The following is a 25,522-nucleotide window of genomic DNA, read 5'->3' on the forward strand; positions in this document are numbered from 1 at the left end:
TCTCTCGTCTCAAAGAATCAAACCAATAGCCGCGTCTCTACTTGCATACGCAGGTGTGAGCGACGGAGGAGGCTGCGAGCATGAAAAGGCGCCGGGAAGGGCTCCACAACTTTCGCGCGTGGTTGTGGGCTTTCTGCTGCGTCTAGAAGTGTATTATTTGGCTCATGTTTGCATGGCAACACAGTGCAGTGATTGAGTTGTGTACTCTCCTCGGAAGGTTTTTCACAGCCCCTTTAAGACGCACTTCATTAAGAGTATGCTGGAAACATAACACGTAGTAGTACAGGTTAAATGTTTGACTAATTCAGTATTTAAAGTGGTGCTACACTGACCGTGGGTCATCAGTTCATGGAACCTTCCATATCTAATCTGTGAGCGCAGGAGATACCCAAGCAAATGTGATGAGCCTACCGAAAACACAACGTCACGTTAGCCAAACACTGCCTTAGCAAACGGCCGAGTCATGGAACCACTTTTTCAACCATTTCACCGCAGAGGAACTGACCACCAGTATAGGGCAAAGCTTCTACCAAGTGAAAAACGGTGGGTGCCTGGCGGCAGAGGGGTTCGAATCCGGAACCTCCAGCATGCAAAGCGGATGCTCAAACGACTAGGCACCATCATTAGGACGTTTCGCCTGAAGTTAAAAAGAAGTATTCTTTTTTTTTTATTCAGTCAATTTGCCTTCTTGCTTAAACTATTGTCTACAAATAGAGATACATATTGGACTCTCAAGGAAGTCCACAAACGTCCAGTGTTGCTGCCCAAAGATCCAGTCTTCAACATTCGGTGGCTAAGTAGGCGCAATCTCCTGTTATTACCTTCGTTAACAGTATAAAAACGTGTAGAATAGCTTGAACCGAGAAGGCAAAACCTATTCACTGCGCCTCGTAGCTTTAAGGCTGAGCAAGCATACGCCCCTTTCCCCAGCTCAGAGCTGATGGGCTAGAAATCTTTTCCATTATGTTTTTTGTTGTTTTTGAGGATATATGTTCTTTCAAAGTTGATTCCAGGCTTTTCTTCTCTACGCTTATTTTCCATCTTTCCCCACGTTCGTTCTTTTAAGTACAGTTTTACTGTCCTTTTTCTTTTCAGCGACTCCGTTTAACTCCTTCTCTTTGGTGCTCATTTTTTGATCAGAATCTCCTTACCACCCCCCTTCCACTTCATTACAAACCCTAGATCTGCCAGTAGCATCATAAAGGACAGCAACATGCTGCTTGCACCACTTACCTGCCACCACTCGATCAGCAAGATTCGATTAGGGACCACTTTTTTTTTATTACCCAGACTACCCCATAGACCGGCAGCCTCGTTTCGGTAAGAACTAAAGCAAAGAAAGCCAATTCAATTTTTCCGTCTCATTTCCGACGCACGGTTCAGTCGTTAGGTCACCTGACCTCCTGCGAGAGTTATGACACCCCGGTAAATGTGCGCGCGCTGTGGCCTGGTTTACACAACGCCACGGGAGTGTATCCAGGGCACTGTTTTTATCGACATCTGCGAATATTTCTATTTTATGCAGACCGGCATAAAACTTTCGAAATTTTACGATTTTCACTTCTCTAGTGAAGGCTTGGCATCTTAAGGTGAGATTAGGCTTTACAAGTGGTGGTAATAAAATAACTAGCAATAGTATAATGCAACCGATGTTAATGAAAGTTGGCAAAAATAATGCGCAGTAGTCAAAAATCGCGTGAAATTTGCCCAAACTGAGTTTACGAATTATGTTTTGTTTTTACATATTTTTAACTTTTTTTTCTGAAATGGCGTACAACGCACAGCCAAAATCATCATTGTGCAAAGGAATCGCCTTTGCCAAATGCAACCAAGTGGTGGGGTTTCTTTCTCAGCCTTGTTGTGAAGCACTTATAGCACCCCTTAAGTTCTAAAGCTGTGTAACGTAAGGAAAACCCTTGTCCACATCTTTATAGACCTTTTGGTCTTGCGTGGTCGCATGGGCGCTACACTATACAGCTGAGGAGTAAACCCCGTTGCCTGCTTACGTTTGGCAAAGACGGTACATTTATGTGGCACAAGTGGAGATACAACCATAAGTCTGCAAGAAAAACCACATTTCCTTGATTTTTTCCATCTTTCCACTGGGTGCATTTGCTCTCAAGCCGTAACTAATCTATCGAAGTTGGTCTCGTGAGGTCGGCGATTCGCAAGTGTGGATGCGTCTCTAACGGTGGCGTCGTAGTATGTCAACACCAGCCAGAGTAGCTACCCAGTCTGGGCAGCGACGAGGCACAGTGACTTTGGCAGCACGGCGTAGGCCGTACTTGAAGCAGGTTGCGCGGAAAAGAGAAATTAAAGCCAATATTCTAATCACACATAGGAAGTCCTTAATAGAGATGAGCTCCTTTTCCCGGCGGGCTGACCCTGAAATACGGCACGCGCAAAAACGTCACCCGGAAGGTCTTCCCGCACGCGGCCATATATGCGACGGAAACAGAAAGGAAAACCAGGCGTTGAAATTTATCCGAAATGAAACAAACCAAGCGGTATTGATTCTTCACCGTAGGTGTTTATACTATGAGAGGCTCGCCAAATGTAAGAGGCTGGGTTGATCACTGTGGCAGATGTGAGGGGCGAGACTAGGGCAAGATATCGAAGGCAGAGGCGGCTTATGAGCTGTTGTTTAACGGCTTCAAGAGTTCAGAGCTTTACCAACCCACGGGCAGGGTCATTCTAGCCACCCCAACCAGGCCTGACGCTACGCAAGACTGCCGACTCGAAGTTTTAGGCACCGAGTGCTGCCTGGTGTCAGGCTAGGTGGCTCACCGGCTGCGGCCGGCGGCATACGCAGCGGCGATAAGTAGCGATGATAGCACAGCTGCTGCCATCTATTAGGCCGGCAGCGAAGTAGGGCTGCAGGCAGCCAGGTGCCGCCATCTCACAATACACTCGATGGCGATATGGTGGTGTCTCCCGCCCAGTCGCGCGTGCCGAGTCACTCGCGTAAACGGTTCTGGCCGCTGGAAGGGAAGATTCCGCGTCCGAAGGTCGCTGCACTTTTGCCGCGTAGCCGTCGTCTTCTTTGGTAGTCTGGCTGAGCGGCGCCATTATACTCCACTTGTGCTATACGCACCACACTCACGTAGAGATGCGTCAGAAACGTAGGGGGCAAACAAGGACAACTATGTTGCCTTTTCCGACGCTGCTTCCGGCATTTGGCATCAAGCCAGAAGCGCCGTCCACGCTCAAATACACGGCCGCCGTACATCCAAGCCTGCCATTACGGGAAATTGTATCGGCAATGACACTAAAGCGGCAGCAAAACCAACAATTATTTCTGCTGTCTTCAAGTCTGCAAGGCACTTTTATTTTTCTTTCTTTCTATAAGGCCTTTCTAACATATGTCTTTAAGTCTGCATTGTAGCAAAAAAAAAAACATTTAAACTGGTAGCAGAAAAGTTTTCAGGTAATGAACAATGTTTATTTAAAAATGCCGCGGAAAACTATGTGCTTGACTAGGCTGTTTTGTTACCTAATCTGATTTGTATTTTGTTCAAGCTTACGTTTTTTCTTTCTTTGCTGTATTACATTACATTTTGCATTTACTTTTTGTTTTCATTTTGCTGCATTGTCTTTACTTTTTTATCCACTCCCTTCTGTAACGCCCCACTGGGGCTCTGAAGGTATTGTAATAAATAAATAAATGCAGCCGCACAACTTAAGCGTTGGCTTCCACATAGTTTGCTGTCGTGAACTCTTGGTCAATGCACGAAAGTGCAGGAAACGATAGATGAAGCACGAAAAGATATTGCTCACAGGAACAGTGTTTTTTTTTTTTGGCGCACAGCAAAATCGACATAAGGGTAACCCGTTTTATTTTCCTACAGTGTGCAATATACCACGTGTCCCATCTAAATGTAACCAAGCTTTTAAAAAACACGGGATGTCCTAGCCGTCTGAAACCAAATGAGGGTTGTTTAGAGTCGCGTGACCTAGTCTGCAGTATTTTTTTCGTTCTTCAAGGTTGAATAATTAGCTAAGCTTAATTAACTAACTTTTTAATTATACTTGAGGAACAAAGTGTCAATGGAAAAGTTGTAGATCTCTTTGAGAAACAGCTTACTGAGACATTTGCAGCAATGTAATATTTACGTTAAGTAGTTTTTTTACCGACCTTTAACCATAACCCGCACAATAAGAAAAAGCTTCCACATGACAACTGTGCCACTTCAACGTCCCAAGACGCGCCTTAAAGAATAAAATCCATTTTTTCTGAAGTCCTCTCCTCGATGAGACTTTGGGTGCACATTGGGGCAGAGAAGCGAGCGAGCAGCTGGTCACGTGATAACTTTCTTTTAAGGCCAATAAATGAAGCTACGTAAGTCGTAACTTGACGGAAACTGCACTACTAGCGGTTTTTCGAGGCAATCTAAAACTTTTCCTTTGACACTTTCTTCCTGAAGTCAATGATTGAAAAGTTAGCTAATTAAACTTAACTAATTAATTAACTTTGAAGAGCGAACAAAACATACTCAAGACTGGGCCACGCGACTATGAACCACCCTCAGTTGGTTTCACTGGACTAGGACACTTCGCCTTTTCTAACAGTTTGGTTACATTTAGCTGGGACACCCGGTATATTTCGCGGCCTTAAGAACCACAATCCGTTATTCCTCAACACCCGCTGGCGCCAAATGATATCTTACATTGTTAACATTTTCGGAATTTCTCACCATTATGTGAAAACAAGGTCCAGTATATATGTTGGTGTTAAAGGGTCCAATGGTACTATGTATTCTGCATTTAGCGGTTCGCTTGGCAACAGAAAACAGTAATAAACTTAGGAAAAAACAGATGGAAAAACAGGAAATTGGCGCTTACCCTTGGGACTTCTTGTCCCTTTTCACTATTTTGCACGATCCTGCTAAACTTACGCCCCTTCATAGGCTTACATGGCGGCTGCGCTTTGAAGTAAGTTCTCATAATTTTGGTTTAGCTGCATGTTTTCTCCACCACTACATTCTACTTGCTACAGCGTGCATAGGTTTGCAATTCTCGTCGAAGGGTTTAGGCAAGTGCTAACGTAAATGCAAACACAAAAACGATTAAAGGGGCCGGCCCCATATCACGCTCGTTGCGAGCTCTAAAAACGTCAGGCATGTTCTGTACGCGGGCTTTACATGAGACAACATTGCCAGAATAACCTGTAGTGAAAAACAAACGAGAACAGGTCTACGTGATTTTGCCGACTGTTGTAAGGATCAATCCATTAAATTATAGGGTGCGTATAAGTCCATTGTATTATTTCAGGAAGAAATGAAAGCATAGTCAACTAGGGCATGTGTTCGAGGCGACTTTTCACTTGAAAGGCTCTCTACGTGGTGAAAACGCGCTCCTTTAATATTTACCAAGGCTGGTAGTTATTGAGAGCTAATCCAGTGATTTACGGTAGATTCAATATTGAAACATTGCACGAAATGAAGAAGAGGTGTCAGAGAAGCCTGAAATTCCTGATCATCGTATCGACAACAGCAGCTGTTTTCGTCTGGACTCAGGTGAATATATATCCTTGGCCAAATGTTTAGGGGAATCCCCCAAGGTGGAATAGATTTGTAATAAGAGAGTAATTACTCATTGGCATCCACCCGAGCGCAGCCATACGGCTACAAAGGAAAGCTATACAGATTTCTCAGAAACTTCGTAGTTAAAGAAAAATTCGTCCTGGTCCGGGGTTCGAACCCAGGACCACCGCTACACCGGAGCAGTCGCTCTACCAATTGAGGTAACCAGGACGGCAAGCTTATGGTAGGGCGAGATCGAATTGATCAATAACTCTAAGTGGGAACAGTGTTGGCCAAATGTTTAGGGGAATCCCCCAAGGTGGAGTGGATTTGTAATAAGGTAGTAATTACTCATTGGCATCTACTCCTACTCCACCTTGGGGGATTCCCCTAAACATTTGGCCAACACTGTTCCCACTTCGAGTTATTGATCAATTCGATCTCGCCCTACCATAAGCTTGCCGTCCTGGTTAGCTCAATTGGTAGAGCGACTGCTCCGGTGTAGCGGTGGTCCTGGGTTCGATCTCCGGACCAGGACGAATTTTTCTTTATCTACGAAGTTTCTGAAAAAGCTGTATAGCTTTCCTTTGTAGCCGTATGGCTGCGCTCGGGTGGATGCCAATGAGTAATTACTCCCTTATTACAAATCTACTCCACCTTGGAGGATTCCCCTAAACATTTGGCCAACACTGTTCCCACTTCGAGTTATTGATCAATTCGATCTCGCCCTACCATAAGCTTGCCGTCCTGGTTAGCTCAATTGGTAGAGCGACTGCTCCGGTGTAGCGGTGCTCCTGGGTTCGAACCCCGGACCAGGACGAATTTTTCTTTAACTACGAAGTTTCTGAGAAAGCTGTATAGCTTTCCTTTGTAGCCGTATGGCTGCGCTCGGGTGGATGCCAATGAGTAATTACTCCCTTATTATATATCCTTGCTTCAAAAGTCTAAACGCTGGGCGACAATCTCAGCCTTTCCCTCCCTCTGGTTGTTCCTTTCGTGGGGTTCCTTTCCTGCTCTCTGTTTACCGTTGTCGAAGCGTTGCGATTTAGAGCGGTTAGCATACTTCATGCATTGCACAGCCCGGAAATCAACTGAAGTTTGGGCCCGTTGAAATTCCGTTTGTATCGCGTTTGGTAAAATTGCCTGCCGTAAAATAGCACTCCCGTTAGAGCAATCACACCGTGGCGATTGTGTGCGCCGATTCGGATGTTCAAATGGAGATAACGGGAAAGCGGGTTTCGGACCGGCTGCATAACCAAAAAACATAGTGGCAACAACCTGCTGCGGCGAGTGAGCTTTATGGCAGAGGACGAGGGAACGCACCGCCAATGAAATTATGGTGCATTTAGGTTGGATTATAAAAAATGGTCGGATCCGTCGTGCGAAATGTTTGAAAAAATATGCGTATGTGTTATAAAAAAAAACGACTTTTTGTTATTCTACCTATGCAGAACCGCACATTCGCCTCTCTTCGATGCTGGCAATGTTTGAATCACAAACGCACTCTGAAAGCTGAGCAACGCAGCAGAATTGAGCGCCGCTAGAAGAATGGTGCGCACTTTTGCTTTAGGTGAAGGCAAATTTCTTTTGCTATCTCACTAAGAGGGACGTGAAAAAAGAATTCGGTTATCTACCAAGAACCTACTTTCCATATGCTTTTAGTGCTATTAAGGACGGGTCGACGCTCCACTCCCAGTACATAGAATTTGCTATACTGCCGCGTCGGCATTCGTGTTTTCCTGAAGGGGCTGGCGAATAAGCTTTTGTTAAACCTTAGCGTGCTTAAACGTTCGATTCGGGGACGTGGCTTTAAGACGCTTGCTTTTACGCGATAATTATCTTGCAAATCTTCTTTCATGCTATTAGTGCTCTCAACTACACTTTCTACAACATATGCTCTTAAAAACTGTCCAAAATCTTAATCTCTAATAATTAGAATTCTGCAGACACTTCTTAACACGTTGCTGAATATTTGTACGGAATGCCCGAGAGGTCAATGCACTGGTACATGGAAAGAGATTTTAATTTGTATACAAAGGAAAAGTTTTGCGCTCCACATAGTTACATGGGTACCACGTAATGGCTCATATTTTTGCTGTAACGAATGTAGACGTTCAAGTACGAAATGAGAAAGCTGCACTCGTGTTTTGGCGCGGAAATTCGTACAAGTATTATATCATAACACTATTTCGTTTGCTTGCATCGGAAACAGTTTTGTTTGCGCTCTCTGCTTCAATTCAGTGTTCCCTTGAGGCCTTGCTATACCTACTTTCACACTTTGACAGAGCCGTTGTTACATTCGGTGCAGATCCATGATTTCAGGAGAGGGTGTACCTTTCACTGAGGTCTCCCTTCTCATTTCTTCCTTCTCAACACGCCATCATGGTAAAGCGTGGTGTGTAGGCGAGATTCCCCTACTAGACATTCTTCAAGGTGTCGGCTGTTCAGACCCAGCTTGAAGGCGTGTTGGAGTAAGGTTCCCTGCCCATAAACAGTTTCTAATATTTTTTTCTTGAAAAACAATAATGTACACCCTCTGCCACAGTATACAGCCCAAGGGATTTGCTTCTGAGCCCTGCAGCGTGGGTGGCTTTGCATTCTGAGCGAGCCTAATCTCTAGAAGAACGGAACTAGAATCCTCAACCCTTCGAAGCTTAGCACTGCCAAATGTGCTATAGAGCTGCCCTATGCGGTTTAGAAGCACACCCATTGCTTGCACATATTTTTTACAAGCGCTTACTGCTTTTAATGAAAAAAAAGCGATGCAAATGCTTCTCACGCAGGTCCTTTCAGGCATGGGCTTGCAGGCATTTCGGGCGAGAGCACTACGAGGGAACAAAACGGTGTCGTGTAGAAAAAAGGGACGTGACCCGTTGTACGCGTAGTTAACTAAGCCGCCAAACGGTGTTCGCAGAGTATTTATTTACAAAGTATTCACTTACCTTTCTAAATACTTACAAATTATTTACAAGGGTGACTGCTACTATACTAACAACACGAGCAATTTCAGTGCAAGACTGATGAAAAACACTCAAAGCAGGATTATGCAGCTAAGAACTAATATGAATAAAATAAATTTCAGCTCTCTTGGAAAGGACTAACAGTTTGCGGTTGTCGACGACGTATCGGTAATATAAAGGAATGCATTTATCTATTGGGCAAGTAGTGAGCGCAGATCCTATCTATGAAAAAGAAAGAGCCAGGAGAATAAGAATTGGGTGGAGTTCATTTCGCAGGTAGCTTTAGATCATGAATAGGCGCTTATCAGTATTCCTCAATAGGGAAGTATATAGAGGTTGTATCTTACCGGCACTAACAGTAAAGTATAAGAAAGCTGTATTTTACCGGTACTCACCACTGATACAGTGCATAGAATATACTGACATGTGTGCCGACCGAGAGCGCCGAGGTGAGACCAGCAGCAATTATTGCCAGTGGCTGCCGCATAGGGGCGCTGCCGACGGGGAGTGTGCTAAAGCCCGAGCGCGCTTGGCCTTCCAAGCGAAAGACAAGGTCAACAATTTGTTTCATTCGTTTATTTTTGAAAGTATATATCTGTCACAGCAAATAGACTGCGATCTTCTTTATGACATCACACTGTGACGCACACTATGACGTCAAATTCTTTTCATTACAAGGTCCCTTCACCTTGGACATTCTTTCTATGCGAAAATGTGTTGATACATGCACCGAAAAAATTGCGCTAGTGGCCGTAAGAACAGCGGCTGCGCTAAGCAGCATCGCCTGTTAAGCGAGATCGTTGGCTGGCGACGCACAAAAAGATACTTGAGGCCATGCCCTTAGTAGCACACTCGCTGTGAGCATCGCCCTTAACTGGCGACTGTTTGTAGCCGCTTGAAACGGCACCCACCTCCTTTCCGTGGTGAGTTGGCGATGCTCGGCACAATAGACGGTATATTTTAGACACGGCACCAATGGGGCAGAACCTTGAATGCTAATGAAAAGGCTTGAAAATCAACGCAAGACAATCCAGCGAGCTATGGAAATGACAATGTTAGCGATAACACACAGAGGCAGGAAGAGAGCAGAGTTGGTTATGGGACAAACAGGGATTATTTATATCCAAGTTATCACAAAAAAATGAAATGGCATGGTCAGGGCATGTTATGCGGAAAGGAGATGGCCGATGGTTGCTTAGGGTAACAGTGTGGATTCCAGTGAAAGGCCAACATATCAGGAAGTGTGCGGTGAAAGCAAAAGGAATGGTCTTGTTTTGTTCTAGGAAATCGTGAAAGGACTGAGTTGATTAAGATTCTTTTTTTTTTCTGGAGGAATTTGCAGAGGGATGTCTCAATTTATTCGTAACCCTTCCTGGTCATATCGCGAAACGGTCACGCCACGTCACTAGATCCGTGTAAAGAGGCCGAGGGGCTACATCAGCCACCTACGACGTCGATAACAGGAAGTGATGGTGCCAAGAAAAGAGAAACTGGCGGTGTGTCCCAGTCACTCGCGTTTTATTGCTGCTAAAATTTGCTTCATCGCGATATGGACACAGAAGACTCGCCTAGGAACTTCGGCCCACGGGGTACATGCCGTTACAACACTGCCGTCATGGTTGCGCGCCTTCATCCGACACAAGGGCAACAGAAAGGCGAGAATGTGGCACTAGCGAGAAACAACCATTCAGGGCTTCAGTTCGAAAAGCCGCTGTCATGCGAGTGACATGACAATTACAAGGGATCCGCAGTTTATAATTTTCAACATCCTGCAAGCGCAAGACTTAAATATCAGTTTTAATTGAGACAACTGTGGAATATTGTAAGCTACTGTTATGGAAATATTGAAGGTATAATAGACTGTTGCTCGATCTGTTGAAAAATTCTTCTTTTAAATTTCGTCCATCGCGCGCATCGAGTAGTTAAGACTGCCATATATTTAGCTAAAGGGGAACGTTTTCGACGCTAGCAGAAATGTTAATAACAAAAAAACGCCGAGGGCAGCCGAAGGCAGATGTCTGCCGAAGGCAGATCTGCGGATATATTGATTGTTATAGTGGAATCTAACGATATATGAAAATAGTGGGTTATTAAGCTTTTCACGTTAACCACTAGAGTGAAAGTTTTGCGAAACCTTGCTTCCACCATCGAAATTTCGGAAATGAACAGAACAAAGCAAAATAACAGCAGGGTGTCAAGTCCACCCCGCCCAATCATCCACACACTAGACATATCTCCGCGCGGAAAGGAGAAGATATATGCATTTAACGCATTGAACATCTTTACGAACATGGCATATCTTTCAATCTAGTTTGAAGTAAGAAGAAGGAAGAATATCAGCAGCATATTTAGACACCACTTCGCCGTTCAAGAAACGATGGTGTGGAGATAAAAGGGTTTGTGGCAGAAGTTTGGCCTTTTTTCAGTGGCGATGAGGAAAATGGCCGAGGAGTCGGTTAGCGGAATGATTTAGAACTAGGCAGTTTTACAGATATAATTTATTTTCGGCACTTGCAAAGAAGTGATAAATTGTTTTCTCAACAATGATGTCAGGGTTTTTGTGAGATGTGTGCGCTGAAGCGAGGAACACTTCTTGAAGCGCCGTCTAGGGTATATTTACTTGCCATTTTCTCAGCAGATACGCTGAAAGAATAAACAAAGAATTTTCACCCATCGATTTCATCCGTGGTGCAGACATAACCTTTTTGAGGCTTTTCCATTGCTGCCACGAACTACCTCATCACCAGTGACGTCAAAGGTGACAAAATGTCCGATTTAAGTTCTCGGGAAGAATGCCACTGGAAGCGGTCTTCTCGCAGCTGGTTTGCAGGATGCCCAATTTTCTACCTCCGAACGTCACAACCGCGTCCGGCAGTCTGTCTTGTACAGTGTTGTCATTCGGCGCACCGTCTTTCTCTCTCGTGTCAGTCTTGGGGCGTTGAGGGTCGAAAATCAGCTTGTCCAACCGTCCTGTTGGCGCTTCGCAAAAGATGAACAGAAGGTAACTCAGCAGGTAGCTCCAGACGAGTGTGCTGAAGAAAAACGATACCTGCACAAAGAACGGGATAAGACGCAGATTTAGCTACATTTAATGGCTGCGATTTCCCTTCAGCCCAAAAATAGGGGATGCAAGTTAAAGGTACTCGGTAGCAAGCTGAGTTTCACGGGTAATGATGTTTCCCACTTAGATCTGGGAACTAATTCTCCAGCTGAAAAATAGGCAGCTCCAAAGAAAGCTTAAAACAGTGCGCAGGGACACGACACAGTCAAGAAACACACAGACACAGCACTGTCTCAGTGCTGTGTCTGTGTGTTTCTTGACTGTGTCGTGTCCCTGCGCACTGTTTTAAGTTGAAAAATGAACCAACTGGCCCCGCTACTTCCCATGATCCAAAGAAAGCACAGTATAAGGCCGCAGGCGTTCTTGCCAAGACAATAAACGCAGAAACAAACAACTTATCTAATATTTTCCTCATAAATAAATTTTCCCACAAGTTTTGATTCTGCAGCAATAGTAAAATATTTCTTTCTACACATAATTTATGTCGAAAACAATTTATATATGACGTGTTCATTTAAAGTACCCCATGTGTTTTACCAGCCGCCGGGGTAGCTCAGTGGTTATGGTGCTCTGCTGCTCACCCGAAAGACTCGAGTTCGATGCCAGCCGCGGTGGTCGCATTTCGATAGAGCGACATAGTAGAGACCCGTCAGCTGTGCAAAATCAATGCATGTTAAAGAGCCTACGGTAGCTGAGAATATCCGGAGGCCTTCACTGCAGCATCCCTCATAGCCTGAGTCGCTTTTAGACGTTACACCCTATAAAACGATAGAACCATGTATTTTCTAGCTTCACAGCCACCCAAGAGCACGAATCAGTTTTTCGTCCCGCGGTAGTTATTTTTAACCGCAGGTTTCCCACCTCACATAGATTCGCTGTTTTTACTTTTACTGAGCAAAGCAACTCCTTTGTAGGGTGCACATGTAGTATGTACGAGAAATTGTGCTTCGCATATTACATGGCGATAAATGCCATAAGGACGTACAGTAAAGAAAGCAATGTCAAAAGATAAGAGCTGTGGTAGGCACGTGCCAAAAAATGCCTAATGAAGAAGTGCGTGACAATTGAGAAAAAAAATATCTGTAACTTTGCATGTAAATATAAGGAGCCAATTAGCACTTGATGAAACGCGTCAGCTGCCGCGCTAGCAAGGGATGCTGTTCAAAACTGAGTAGACGCTCTCCTCCCAGAACACCGGTATTGGTACGGGGGGGGGGGGGGGGTAACGTCTCGACAAGACACATGGAATGCCATGGTGGATGGCTCCAGTTTAATTAGAACCATCTGGAGTTCTTTAAGGTGCGCTGGCTACGCACTGCAAACAAGTGTTTTTGCATTTTACCTCCATCAAAATGCTACCGGAGCAGCACACAACCGCCAAAGCCATTGAGCCACTAGGTGTGGGTCTTCCCATAAGAAGGAAGTGTTCCACTCATACTTTTGGAACCTGTACATTTCTTCAGATAGCCGACAGCGAATAAGAGCGCTGAATTTGAAGCCAGCAGCAACACATACGGCTGCGAACTTGATGTAGCGGAGTTAGCGTATATGAATAGAAGTAAATAGATGGAAGTGTATCTCCTTATCTACTCTACATTTAATGTATTTAAGCAGTGCCGTTTCAAGACATACCTGGACGATCGAAAGGTACAGTAAAGGCCATTGGGCTACAGCGTTTATGTTGCCCGACAGGTGCCGTTATTCAGTCTAAGCGTTAGGCACGATGCTAAGCGAATGCTGTGAGTCTGATGGCTTCCTCGTTCGCCGCCACTTTCAAAACAATGCAACCAGAGGCAACGAGATGTTCTGTCTATAATATTGGCCGTCCTTGCAATGCGCATTAGAGTCAAAGTGAGTGAAAGCAGAGGCCATTGCACATTCTGTGTCCCTTCGTTCACACGCATCGCGATCGTCCACACTATTGTGTTACTGGTGTTCAATAAATTTAAATGTTTTGAGTCATACTGAAAGCGCAAAGTCAAAAAAGTTTCAGTCCTGAGCTTCCGCAAATATTTCATTTGTTAGTACGATAGCCGCCGTCAGTACACTTCCTGACGTCACGGTACCCATGGAAATATTCAGGCATCTATGAGTGATGTTTAATTTGTACAGTTCCGAAAATTCAGACACAAAACTCGATATTCAAAAAAGAAACTCTTTCGAATTGTTCTGTATTTTACGGGAATTAGTGACTCCCCTTTTATTCCATGTGGTTCTCTTCACTTTATTCAGCGTTATTTATCCCATTAATTCCAATGAAGCTAGGAGGAAATGTGGGATTTAAAAAGTTAAAAATAGCACCACGCAGGAAAAGGGAAGGCCATGAAAACAGGTATTCTCAAGAATGTTCGAATTTATATCAGCTCTCCGACTTATGAGCATACGGGTGAACGAAAAACATACCAAGGAGCAAACAGAACTCTTAGAATATTTTTAGCCGCATTTGTGCATTACGAAATCTGCCTTCACATATTCCCCTATTACCTTATAAGATCAGGCAATGGACACGCGATGCAGCCGAATCGATGCTCCTCGGTTGTTTTAAGCAACAAAGAAAAGTGTCACTTCCTTTGGAAGCGCTAAAATTTCGCATCTCTTAAACCGGTAAAGTGCTTCTTGGTTTGTGTACTTTGTGTAGTAAGCTAGACACGCTCCGCGCCCGCACTACTTCTCTTGGCGTTAGTAGCCACGCTGCCACTACTTTCCTTGCTGGGAGATGCTTCTGTATGCGAGGGACGCTTGCTTAGAAAAAGAAAAGCAAAAGAGGAGGTGGCACGGAGATGCGGAAACGGTAGGCCGAGACCAGCACGCTCTTCTCAAATTCTCCAAAATGTCTAATAGGGGCGGTTGTTGTCTTGTGTGGCAATAAGTGGAGTCATGTAAAGTTTCTTGTTTGAAAGAGCGGCTATAAACCCAAACGGAAGTAATGGTCACCGTGATGTCACATTTCGGCGTTGCACCTTACAAAGCTGTACATTTTGGTTCAAGCACTCACCACAACGAAGTGCGAGAAAAATATCCTCTCCCGGGATGTGTGAAGCCGCAGCTGTATGAAGGGCAGGTGGATGATGTACACGCCGAAGGTCAGCCTGCTAAGAGGCGTGAAGGCGCTCCACGACAGGAACCTATTAAGAAAGCCTAGGGGCAAAGACAAGATGATTGATGAAAAGAACACCGCGACGGAGCACGTGATTAACACTATAGTCGGATTTAACTTAAGCCTGCAGTGAAGCTCCTCCCACATTCAGCCTCTGCGCACAGAATTCCTCCACGACGAAAAAGCAGTCCGCTGCTTATACGTTTCTTGTTACGTAAACAAGAAGCTTATCACAAGAAAAAATTATGGCCTCTAGAATTTTGAAGCCTGGATCGTTTGATATAGTCAAAAATTAAAAAGCTGATTTCGTTTACAGTTCCGATTGCCTAGCGGAGTAATACAAGACGCCGCGGACCGCGGTCTAGTGTTAGCAACTGCTGTATTTTTAAGTGTCATCTTACTATAGTAAAAGTTCAGCAGGACCCAAAGACTTCTATGACCATACGGAACGACTCCCGTTAGACTCTGTTGAACGATCCAATCTTCCGGTGAGGTTTAAATGTGTCGAAGGCAGGTTATTGCGGCGTTACGTATAGATCGAAGGAAGCGTGCAGACGGGATGAACGCTACTAGCGAAAAGTGCTACAGTTCATAGAGGTGCTCGTCCCGTCTGCACCCTTCCTTACGTACTGTCCAAGGTCGCGCTCCCTTCGGCATGTCTTACCAAAATGCCCGAAGCTCTGCTCTCCTACCAGTATGCTTCATAATGGCAGAAGGGAGCAAAAGAAAAGAAGCGAGCTTTTTGTAATACTATATCTATAGTGACGGTTTTCTGCGCGGTGTTTAACGTCCCAGACGTTTACGAAACGCCGTAGTGGAGGGCTCCGGAGAATTTCGAACACCTTAAATTCTTGAACGAGCCCTTAGACTGCACAGGGTACGGGCATTTTTTAGTGCGATGGCACTTATAGCGGCTATTCGCCGCATTTGGGTGTTGTGTGTTTGTCTTTTTGAATGAAGCCGGTTTTGTGGCAGGCTGCTTACCTGCCCACTGGGTGGTGGGCAACCTGTCCACCGTGTCTGGCGGCAGCCCATTTAATCGTGAGAGGCTGCTCGTGGAGAGCAACCCGGGTCGCAATCAAAACCAAGCAACTCAAGTCCCACCGATGGCAACACCTGCCATATATCAACTGCCCTGTGCAACTGCGCCACTGCTCACCTGCCCACCGGGTGGCTTACTTGGCAAGGTGCAGCCGGTGGTAACCAGATGAGAACCTGGGGGGCTAATTAGGTGGCACAAAACCCGCCGTGGTGGCTCAGTGGTTACGGCGCTCGGCTGCTCACCCGAAAGACGCGGGTTCGATTCCGGCCGCTGCGGTCGAATTTCGGTGGTGGCGAAATTGTAGAGGTCCGTGTACTGTGCGATGTTCGTGCACGTTAAAGAACCACAGGTGGTCTAAATTTCCGGAGCCCTTCACTACGGCGTCCCTCATAGCCGGAGTTGCTTCGGGACGTTAAACCTCAATAAACCAAACCAATTAGGTGGCACCACCCCTAAGCGCACCGAGTAAAGTGGAATGAGCAGCAGCAGTTAGGTGGAGAACAAGACTCGAATAACGTTTTCACAATAGCTAAACGGAAGAAGTTGGGGTGGCACCTAGTGGGTCCTAGTTCCAATTGACAGCTGACGTCATGCTAGCGCACATATCCCCATTGGCCTAATTACCCCAATCGACAGGAATTTTTTTTTTTTATTTCATCCTCATCGCGATGGTGCTCCAGTGGTCGGGATGGGACTCTGCGATGGCGCACTGAATAACAGGCCGCCTAAGCCCCACAGAGCGACGGTGGCGGGTCTTGGTTATAGTGGCAATACTCCTGGCGATCCTGGGGCGCTTTGGGCGGCACATTCTAATGAGGATTGCGTTATTACAGCTATGCCCTCACCATTCTACAAAGAATCTGAATTCTAGCCTGAGGTGGCAATCTCGCTCATGCAGGAGCACAGCGTTACTATTCCGTCGAGCGCTGGGATCTGCTTGTAATTTCATCCTGGTGGCCAAGTTTATGTAGTTGACACATTGACACATGAAGTAAAAAACGTAGTAATCTTCCATGCCCCAAAGTGACATGTGCGGCAGGAGACACCGCCAAGCTTTCTCAAGCAATATATCACCCAGGGCGCTGTCATTGCGAGGTTAAGGTACTATAGCCGCAGAAATCGTGAGGTGACTTAGTTGAAAACTTTTAGGCAGCCATGACTCAAGCGGTGGCTGCGCCGGTGCTCGCTGGTAAGCACTGATAAGCACCGTCCACAGCAAGGCATTAAAAAGCAGTCAGTTTGTATTGCGCCTAACATTCAGGTCACCTTGTCGATATAAGCATCCTAAGGAAGGCCATTTTATTGGCATAAGGTGTTAGCATGAGCCTGATATATAGTTGCGAATGCAGGAGTTAAACTTACAGCCAAATAGAGAGCGTCAGTTCAGATGCCAGGCACACGACGTGACTGCGCATGCAACCTGAAAGCATGCAATGAATGGATTTCGCTCCATCTATCGCGCATTTGTCCATTCGCTGGCGTCACGGTCATGAATATGGATACGTATACGCAGTGTAGCAATTCTGTATCTTCCACTTTCGCATATTGATGTCCGGATAAAGAAGTCAATACTAGAGTCGAATTTTTTTTTTTGGATCATTAGGTGTTCCGGGATACCCAAGACAAATGCATCACTTTTCCGCAAGCCAGAGCCGTAACAGTTCGTTTCACCTGACAGAGAAAGTTTCAGAATTTTAGAAATTTCTGAAACCGCTCTTCACGTGGAGGTTCACTTCATGTGGAAAATGCAGCAAAGAAAACATTGGCCTAATTGCTGCCGTGGGCACACTCACTACACACGCACTGCCATTTGCCAAAGCGAAGAATGTTGCTGGTCTTTTTTAAAATAACGGTTGCTTGTCTCTGCGACTATATGTGACTACATGACTATATTACTATGCATTTGACTTAGAATGGTTATTTAGGAGGTTAGCCCGTATGATAATAGACATTTTCTTGTCACGGCCACTTAATTGTCTTTTTTCAACATTTGACGTTCAGATATGAAAGCATGACTTCTACTTATGCATACAGATTGCCGCCTCCCCTCCCACTCCCATTACAGCTTGACTTCCCTCGCCTGCACGGCAAGTTTTTTTTTTCTTTATTCTCGCTGAAGTAATGTGATATTTCCTATCTCCAGAGTGTCCATTAAGTATGCTTTCACCCCTTCATTCGCGGGATGCTATCCAGTCTGAATACCTCCTCGTCCCGTGGCACAGGAGAGGGTGATCCAGGCCAAGAAAACGGACCACAGGATGCGGTCGAAGAACGCTGCTGATAGTTTCCCGAACTCGGTTGTGGGGTCGCTGGTGCGGTACCACGTCGTCTTCATGAAGATGCAGCACAGCCCGCTGGCGACAGCTACGCACCACCCTGCGGCCTGCAACGGCTGAAGAGAAATTGGTTGCGTAAAAAACGCATTCTATCCTTGAATCATTTTCTCCCTTTGTGTAAAAAGCACAACTGATCTCTGTAATCATGCGCAATGGAATCGTGTTGTACAACTCGACAACGCGGAAAGAAAAGCGTGGTTTTTGTCGTCCGTGCAACAATTTGAAGACCATTACTTCATTCCTAAAAATTGCCTGTTGAATGCATTTGAGACCGCTATCTTAAATTCGCCGTGTTTCGCACTGGAGTTTTCTCTTCTCATTCTCTTAGTCTTCTCTTCAGCAAGCGCATTTCTACTGGTGGCACTTTTACGTATTACGTAAAACTCCTACACTTAAAGAAGATTTGAGACCGTTTCCTTGATATGGAAGGAGGCATACAATAGTTGTTTACGCAGCCGTACAAAAAATGTGCAGTTCAAGCGTGTATTCATTTCAAAACTTTATTGGACTAATTGCGCAGGGTGGCTCTGAATCTGGTTCCCACACGAAATCATCTACGGCCAGCCTTCAGAAATTAAGCTATGCAATCTGTTGAAGTGCACGTTTAGTTTTTTTTTTCAGATTATCAGCTTTGAGGACATGCTCTTAATCCACGGTTGGGAGGCGCAAGACCACGCTTCGTTCACGGCCTCGTTTGGCGTTATTTTATTGCATTAACCTCAGGTCGCTGTGTGCCTCTGGGTTACGTGGAGAGTTCTCGGCGTTCTCTGCCCACGCGGCGCATAAGTAAGCCACTGTCGGCTTTACAGGTTAACCATTGTTAACCGCGGATTCCCCGCCGGCGCCAAAAAAACTACGCCTGATGCTGTCGAAAGGCGGTGCCGCTCAGGTTACGTCCATATTGAATCTAACACCGTAACCGACAGCGGAGGTCTGAAGTAAAGCTCGCAGTGGTGAGGCATGCAGCTGATTACCTACACCAGGCCCATCAAAGTACGCAATTATTCTGATACGTACACAGCGTGATATTAGTCAGGGTATTTCATCTAAGACGTTCTGCAACCCTTAAAAATATGCTTTTTAAGTTGGAAGAGAGATTTTTTGGCACAGTACTGTCGTCAATGTAGTGCATCAAAATGCAACTAAGACATGCTAATTAGCATCCCAGTTAACCAACACTGAACAGTTAACTTTTTAACTATTAGCGTTAGACTCCTTATTTACTCAGTGGCGTGTAGCGCCCATCGTAAGTAAAAAAGAAATCAATTTTCAGCATTTACATAACGACATTACCTTCGCTGCGCCTGCGGAGAGCGAACCACGCTGTCCATCAAATGGCGCCACGGCGTGACGCCATCGGACGGACGTCGCTGGTCGCTCTTCGCAGGCGCGCGATTTTCTAATGGCGCAAGAAATGACTTAAATTTCTTCAGCCACGGCGACGAGAGCAAAATTGATATTAGTATTAATTACGGCAGGCTACACGCCCTTCAATAAATAAGGTGTCTAACTGTGATAGTTAAAAAGTTAACTATTCAATATTAGTGAACCCGCCTGCTAATGTCCATGTCTTAGCAATATTCTGATAGTAAGCCGACAAGGCTATGTCGAAAAAGCGCCCTTCTAACTCAAAAAGCCTACCTTTAAGAACTGCAGAAAGCCTTAAGTGGAACACCCTGTATGGTCTTCTTGAAATGGCTATTTGTAATAAACTACAATATTGATTTTTATAAGCGTACGATGTTGTAAAACCTGGTGTATACTCATAAGAGCCTCAGGTTACAAAAACTGGGTTGTTTGGGCATCTTGTATTACTAGCCATGAGAAAGGGCTGGCAATCCTGTCTTGGTGAGCTGCTACTGCTAACGAACAGGAGAAACGGAGTAAAAAAAAATTATGCCTGATATGAGTCGACACGAGGTTTTCAATCTGCGACGCCGAGCAAGTTTTGTCATACCACTTTTGTCACTGCTCTGACCAAAAATATTGCTTGCCATCACAACCTCGATAAAGCCTTCGTTCGATGAAGTCCACTTCGTTCGAAAGAGACACATGTGATTTATTGCACCGTTGGTGGCAAGGACGCCATTCGAATGAATCGCAGTCGCCTCACACTCCAACAACAGCAGTCAGCCACTCATACGCTCTGCTGCATCCGCAGGCGCCGCAGAGTAGCCGCTGTCTTCGGGTCCAGCCGCAGGCAATAAACAAATGCGACAAGGCTTCGTCGCTCAGTCAATTCAACAGCATTTAGCTTTTCATCGTCCTGGCTGCCACCCACAAACCGGGAGCGCATAGAAACGGTGGGCTGTGCTGCGACCCACAGCCCGAGACCTGAGACGTCAACGCTATCGGTATTTTTTAGCGCTTGGATAGCCGCGTCCCAGCGCCCGTAAGCAACGTTACAGTAACGTGACGCCACTGACGATGCAGAATTACTCCGGCTCAAGGTCGGAAGGCCAAGCGACTGCTGGCTCAGGGAACCGCATCATGGGCCGCTAAACGTAATTCTCTTAACGACGGCGTTGTCGGTCGTTCTATGCGGCGGCAACGCACAATCACGACAGTTGCTGAAGCAGATGAACTGAAACGACGCTTATACCGAGAGCGGTAGGCAGCACTGTCAACCGTAAGGGCTGCCAACGGCGGCCCATGCGCTATACGGATACGGAGGCTATGCTATGCAGGGCAGAACGCCTCGGCCAGAAGGCACCGCGTTATGTGCATCGTCGCACAACCGGCTTGATCGGACGAGCGACGGAGTTGCACAATCTAGGCGGTCATGATTGCCGCAACCAGGAGAGCCTGGAGAGATGCCTCATCTGAGAGCGCGCATACGCGCGTCCACCGCGGCCTTCCTCCAGGCCTGTCTAGGTGGCGCCGGTAAGCAGTTTGTCCTAAAACTCTTTCGACCAGCCTGTTCGACCTACAGCTGCTGCTTATGTACGAAGCGTTTCCAAAAGCTCCCGTGCTCCATTTACTTTTGCCCCCGACTTATCCTTCGCTCTCGCCAAATAAAGGTTTCGCAGTCGCACCTGTTACTGAGTACGCAGCATCGCAGGCGATGAAGTCGCGCTTTATGGAGTTTTCACAACAAATGAACGGGCCCACGGACACCGGCAGACCGTGGACACGGTGCAAAAATTTTGTCTTCTGACTTCAAACATTGCTTCGCGGAAAATGGGAGATAGCTGTCGGTTCAATAAGGCAAAATTGCTATTGTGAAGCGCTTATATTGAGCTGTCCTCAACATCAAAGGAAAAACAACATGTATGAAAGGGGGGGGGGGCACTTTATTTATGCTTAAATGCTTGTAGCGCATTGCACTCAGCACGCACAGCGCGTAATTGGATGGAAAAGTTGTGCCACAAAACATGAAGGCGTGACGTCTCCCCAGTGCGAAAGTTACAGACAAGCATATCCAGGAGATACCTTGTATGGACAATTAGATATCCCTTGGATGCACCAGACTGACACCGCAGACGCCTCATTCAGGACTATTTAGTCGTCTTTCGTATATCTCTCAGGGATAACCTTCCATACCCGTACGGTACTTCAATGAGATGTGCCTTGGACATTCTTGATGAAGGTTTATTGTGGTAAATTTCGAAAAGTGTTGTAAATTTGCCAGTAAGAAAGCGCGCCTCGAACTTCGAATGCTTATCAGAAGGAGCATATTACTTCACATCGAATTGAGGGCATGCCCTGTGGACCGCCATGACAAGCCCCCTGTACTTACCTAGTTGTGTTCACCGTGACTGTGTAGGCGGGTGATGCGGCGACTGTATTACAGAAGCCTGAAGTGTGCTTTATGGCAAACTACAAGAAATTGTACACATGGCTGTAACTGAGATTGATAAATGTTGTCAAATAGAAGACAATTCTGCTGTCAGCGTGCATTGGGCTGCAGCACAAAACGCCACTACAGCTAGACACATACGAGGTCTGTTAGAAAAGTATCCGACCTTTGGCCGTAGAAAAAAAACTTGCAAAACTGGAGCGTTGCAAACCTAGTCACCTTCAAAGTAGTCTACTTGGGACTCCACACACTTCTCCCAGCCGTGCTGCCATTGTGGGAAGTATTCTGAAAAGGCCCCTTTCAGAATGGAGTTGAGCTCAGCTGTCGTTGCAGCCATAATGTTCTTCCTTGTCTGAAATCGCGCTCCTCACAGTGGCCTTTTGATTTTGGGAACCAGCCAGAAATCGCAAGGGCCATATCAGGAGAGTAAGGAGTCTGTTGAACTACAGGAGTCTGGTTTTTCGCCAAAAAAGTCTGAATCAAGTGCGAGGAATGTGCAGGAGCATTGCCGTGATGGATGCGCCACTTTCCTGTTGACCTCAACTCCGGTTTCTTGCGCCGCACAGCATCACGTAAGCAACGGAGGTCATCCCTGCAGTACTTTTTGGTCATTGTTTGACCCTGTGGAGTGCGTACTCGTGGTCTGCCACACAAAGGGAGTCAAAGAAAGCAGTCAGCATCACTTTCACATTGCTGCGCACTTGGCGGGCCTTCTTTAGTCTTGGTGAAGTGGAATGCTTCCACTGTGACGACTGGGATCTGGTTTCCGGGGCGTACCCGTACACCCAAGACTCGTCACCAGTGATTATGATGTTGATGAAGTCGGGGTCACCGTTTGTGGAATCCAGCATGTCCTGTGAGACTTCAACACGAAGCTGCTCTTGCTCCACCATGAGCAGCTTCGGCACGAACTTCGCCGCAACTCTCTCCATGGCCAAATCTTCGGTGATAATGGAATGTGCGGAAAAATTGCTCATGTCCACCTCTTCCTCAATTTCTCGGATATCCACGAGACGGTCCCGCATCAACACAGCGTTCAGTTCGGCAATGACCTGGTCATTTTGGCATGTTGATGGCCGATTGGAGCGTGGCTCGCTCTCCACCGTTCTGCGGCCATCTTTAAATCAATTGTACCACTGCTTAATTTGTGTGCTGCTCATAGCATCGTCACCGAAAGCCGTCTGAATATTCCGAATGGTTTCCACTTGGCTATCGCCCAGTTTATGGCAAAATTTGATGCAGTAGCGCTGCTCCTGTCACTCCGCCATTTTTCTTGCAATAAAAAACCGACGAGAGCACTGCGCACTGCCTCACTCAAATGCTGCGTCCCAGCGACTGACGCTATCGGCAGGCGGGAAAAAATTCGTGCATGCGCACGAAGGTTCAAGGTCGCCTGATGCAAGCGCGTTTGTTTCATATCCATCAGGTGTTCGCAAAAAAAAATAAAGTCGGATACTTTTCTAACAGACCTCGTATAGTGCCCGAACGGAAACGGAGATTAGATTACTTGGGTCAGCTAGACGGGAGATGGCAATCTGGCACATCCATGGCGCTTCCTGACGAATTTGAGTGCGGAAATGGGCATCGGGAGACTTCTCTACACGGCTAAGATGAAGCGATTTTATTCGGCGCGTCTATGTCATAGTCTGACACGTCAGCGTCAAATGCCAAGAATATCATAAAATTTTCATGGCATTAATTTCTGTATGTTTCGGCGCACGGTCATCGCAGAAATCCTCGTTCAATTAAGGGCTTCCTCTAAGCTGCGGCGGAGAGCATACTAAGTAGTTCCGTCTGCAAAGCATGTAACGCCTATATCCCGAAGATTTTTTGAACGATTACGTCCCGTCCAAATGATGGCCTTCCTATCATATCATAATGCAATCCTGTACGCCAAAATACCGGTCACTTATCTCTACTTTGAGCTACAACCTCAAGACGACGTCCACAATTGATGACCTTCCTATCAGATCACAATGCAATCCTCTACACCAAAATACCGGTCACTTATCTTTACTTCGAGCTACAACTTCAAGACGACATCCCCAAGCATGGCAGCCGTACACATAATTCGACAGCCTGGCTGTCGAATAATTCTTTGTATGCCTAATGTTTGCAGTAGACAAATATAGCCATAATCTAGCCCGTGAACCCATTTTTTGCGTACAAATTGGGAAAACTAGAACTCAATCCGGCACATTGCCCCCTGTCAGCGCTTCAGAAAAAAAAATTCTTATATTTTCACCTTAGGTATCTTTCTTCTCTTCAAACTGACAACGGCGATGAATGTTATGCACCCCGTGAAGTAGCACACGGCGTGATAGAATGGGTAGAAGTAGTAGAGGAAATTAGTCTCCAGGAAGGCTCTGTAAGAAAGCAAAATATTAAAGCATGCGATATCTGGCAGCAGCGAGTGCATATGCACACTTGAAAGAATTCCGCTCTTTGTATATTCATTTCGCGCAAAGCCCGTCGCATAATTGTCGAGTATAACATTGCAACATTCACAAATAGAAACAACATGGGTGACCTGATATCTACTTTGGTTCAACAGGAATACTGCGGAGTGAAATTCGTAATTTTTGGTTCCGTACGTATTGAACATCAGGCGCTTTATACACCCTGTTTGTTTCCTCGCATAAACTCGGTAGAGGTAAAGGATCATTAGGAACTAAATAGCTCGTTCAAAAAATCAACACTGAGTAGAGGATAATCGTTACAAAGAGTAATCGAACCAGTAACACACAGAATGCTTTTCAGTTCATTTTATTCTAACGCTATCACTCGTCACGCCGAACGGGTAATCTTAATGACAATAAGAGCGCGACAGTGCTTTCGCCAATACCAAAGAGCGCGAAAGAAAAGAATGTGAATAGAACTGACGCATTATCCCAGCCCTGGTGAGGTCACCAGTGCTATGGATTCTGAGCAATACAAAATGCTTGCCTAATACAATCGCCGAAATCAATTCATCCCTGCTATATCGGTGCTTCAGAAATGTAAATAGAGATTTTAGCTTCGTAGAAAATAGGAACGGCAATTTCCGTGAGCTTCTTCGCTTCATGGTGCGTTAGGCTTCCACCTAAATTTCGTCTTTCCGGCGGAAGATGCAAGCAATGTGTCGTTCATTAAGAAATAAAAACTTTCTGAGCGCAGACTTCTCGCGAAAGCGTCCACTCTAGCTTTTATGCACTGTTTTCTCTGTAGGCGCCGACGGCCTTCTTGAAGTTAACAGCTACATTGCCGTGCAGTAGGAAGCGATTGCACACGCTCGTATTCGGGCTGTTCGTAACTGGTTGTGCTTTCTATCCCGGCCCATCGTATGGCAGTGACAATGCCCCTATAGACTCAAAAGCTGTGTATAATTTTTCGCGCGTAAGTGGCAAAAATGACAATGATGTCACCCGAGATCTTTACCCGATGCTCCATCCACCTCGTTTTAATGCCGCTAAGTACAATTAAACCAGCCACAACCTATATACAGGAAACCGGAGGTCGGCATCATATGACCACCGCGCTTAAAACTGCATTCTGGTTTCCTGTCGTGTGTGGCAAGGCGTAGATTTCTGTTCGTGCAGCAAAACTGAGAAAACTGAGAGAATGCATCGTCGCAGACTCGAGCCTACCACATGATTTTTCTAATAGGGATCGAACGGATATCCAGCATAAGGACTTTTATCGTGGGACAAGTTTAATTAAAGAATG

The 25,522-nt window shown here is 45.8% G+C and overlaps 1 protein-coding gene across 1 annotated transcript in view; it reads right to left on the reverse strand.

Moving 5' to 3' along the window:
- Window positions 1-10,869: 10,869 nt before the first annotated feature.
- LOC149354437 (nose resistant to fluoxetine protein 6-like) overlaps window positions 10,870-25,522 on the reverse strand; it is a 47,587-nt gene continuing 32,934 nt past the window's right edge. Inside the window, exons 12-15 of the mRNA XM_089577506.1 lie at window positions 24,063-24,183; window positions 17,885-18,074; window positions 14,539-14,681; window positions 10,870-11,531 (exon numbers count right to left, since the gene is read on the reverse strand). Of these exons, the coding sequence (XP_089433632.1) occupies window positions 11,235-11,531; window positions 14,539-14,681; window positions 17,885-18,074; window positions 24,063-24,183 (751 nt within the window). The 3' untranslated portion in view covers window positions 10,870-11,234. The remainder of the gene's footprint in view (window positions 11,532-14,538; window positions 14,682-17,884; window positions 18,075-24,062; window positions 24,184-25,522) is intronic.

The sequence above is a fragment of the Amblyomma mixtum genome, chromosome 3, assembly GCF_055824585.1.
Source record: "Amblyomma mixtum isolate Tamu chromosome 3, ASM5582458v1, whole genome shotgun sequence".
NCBI lineage: Eukaryota > Metazoa > Arthropoda > Arachnida > Ixodida > Ixodidae > Amblyomma > Amblyomma mixtum.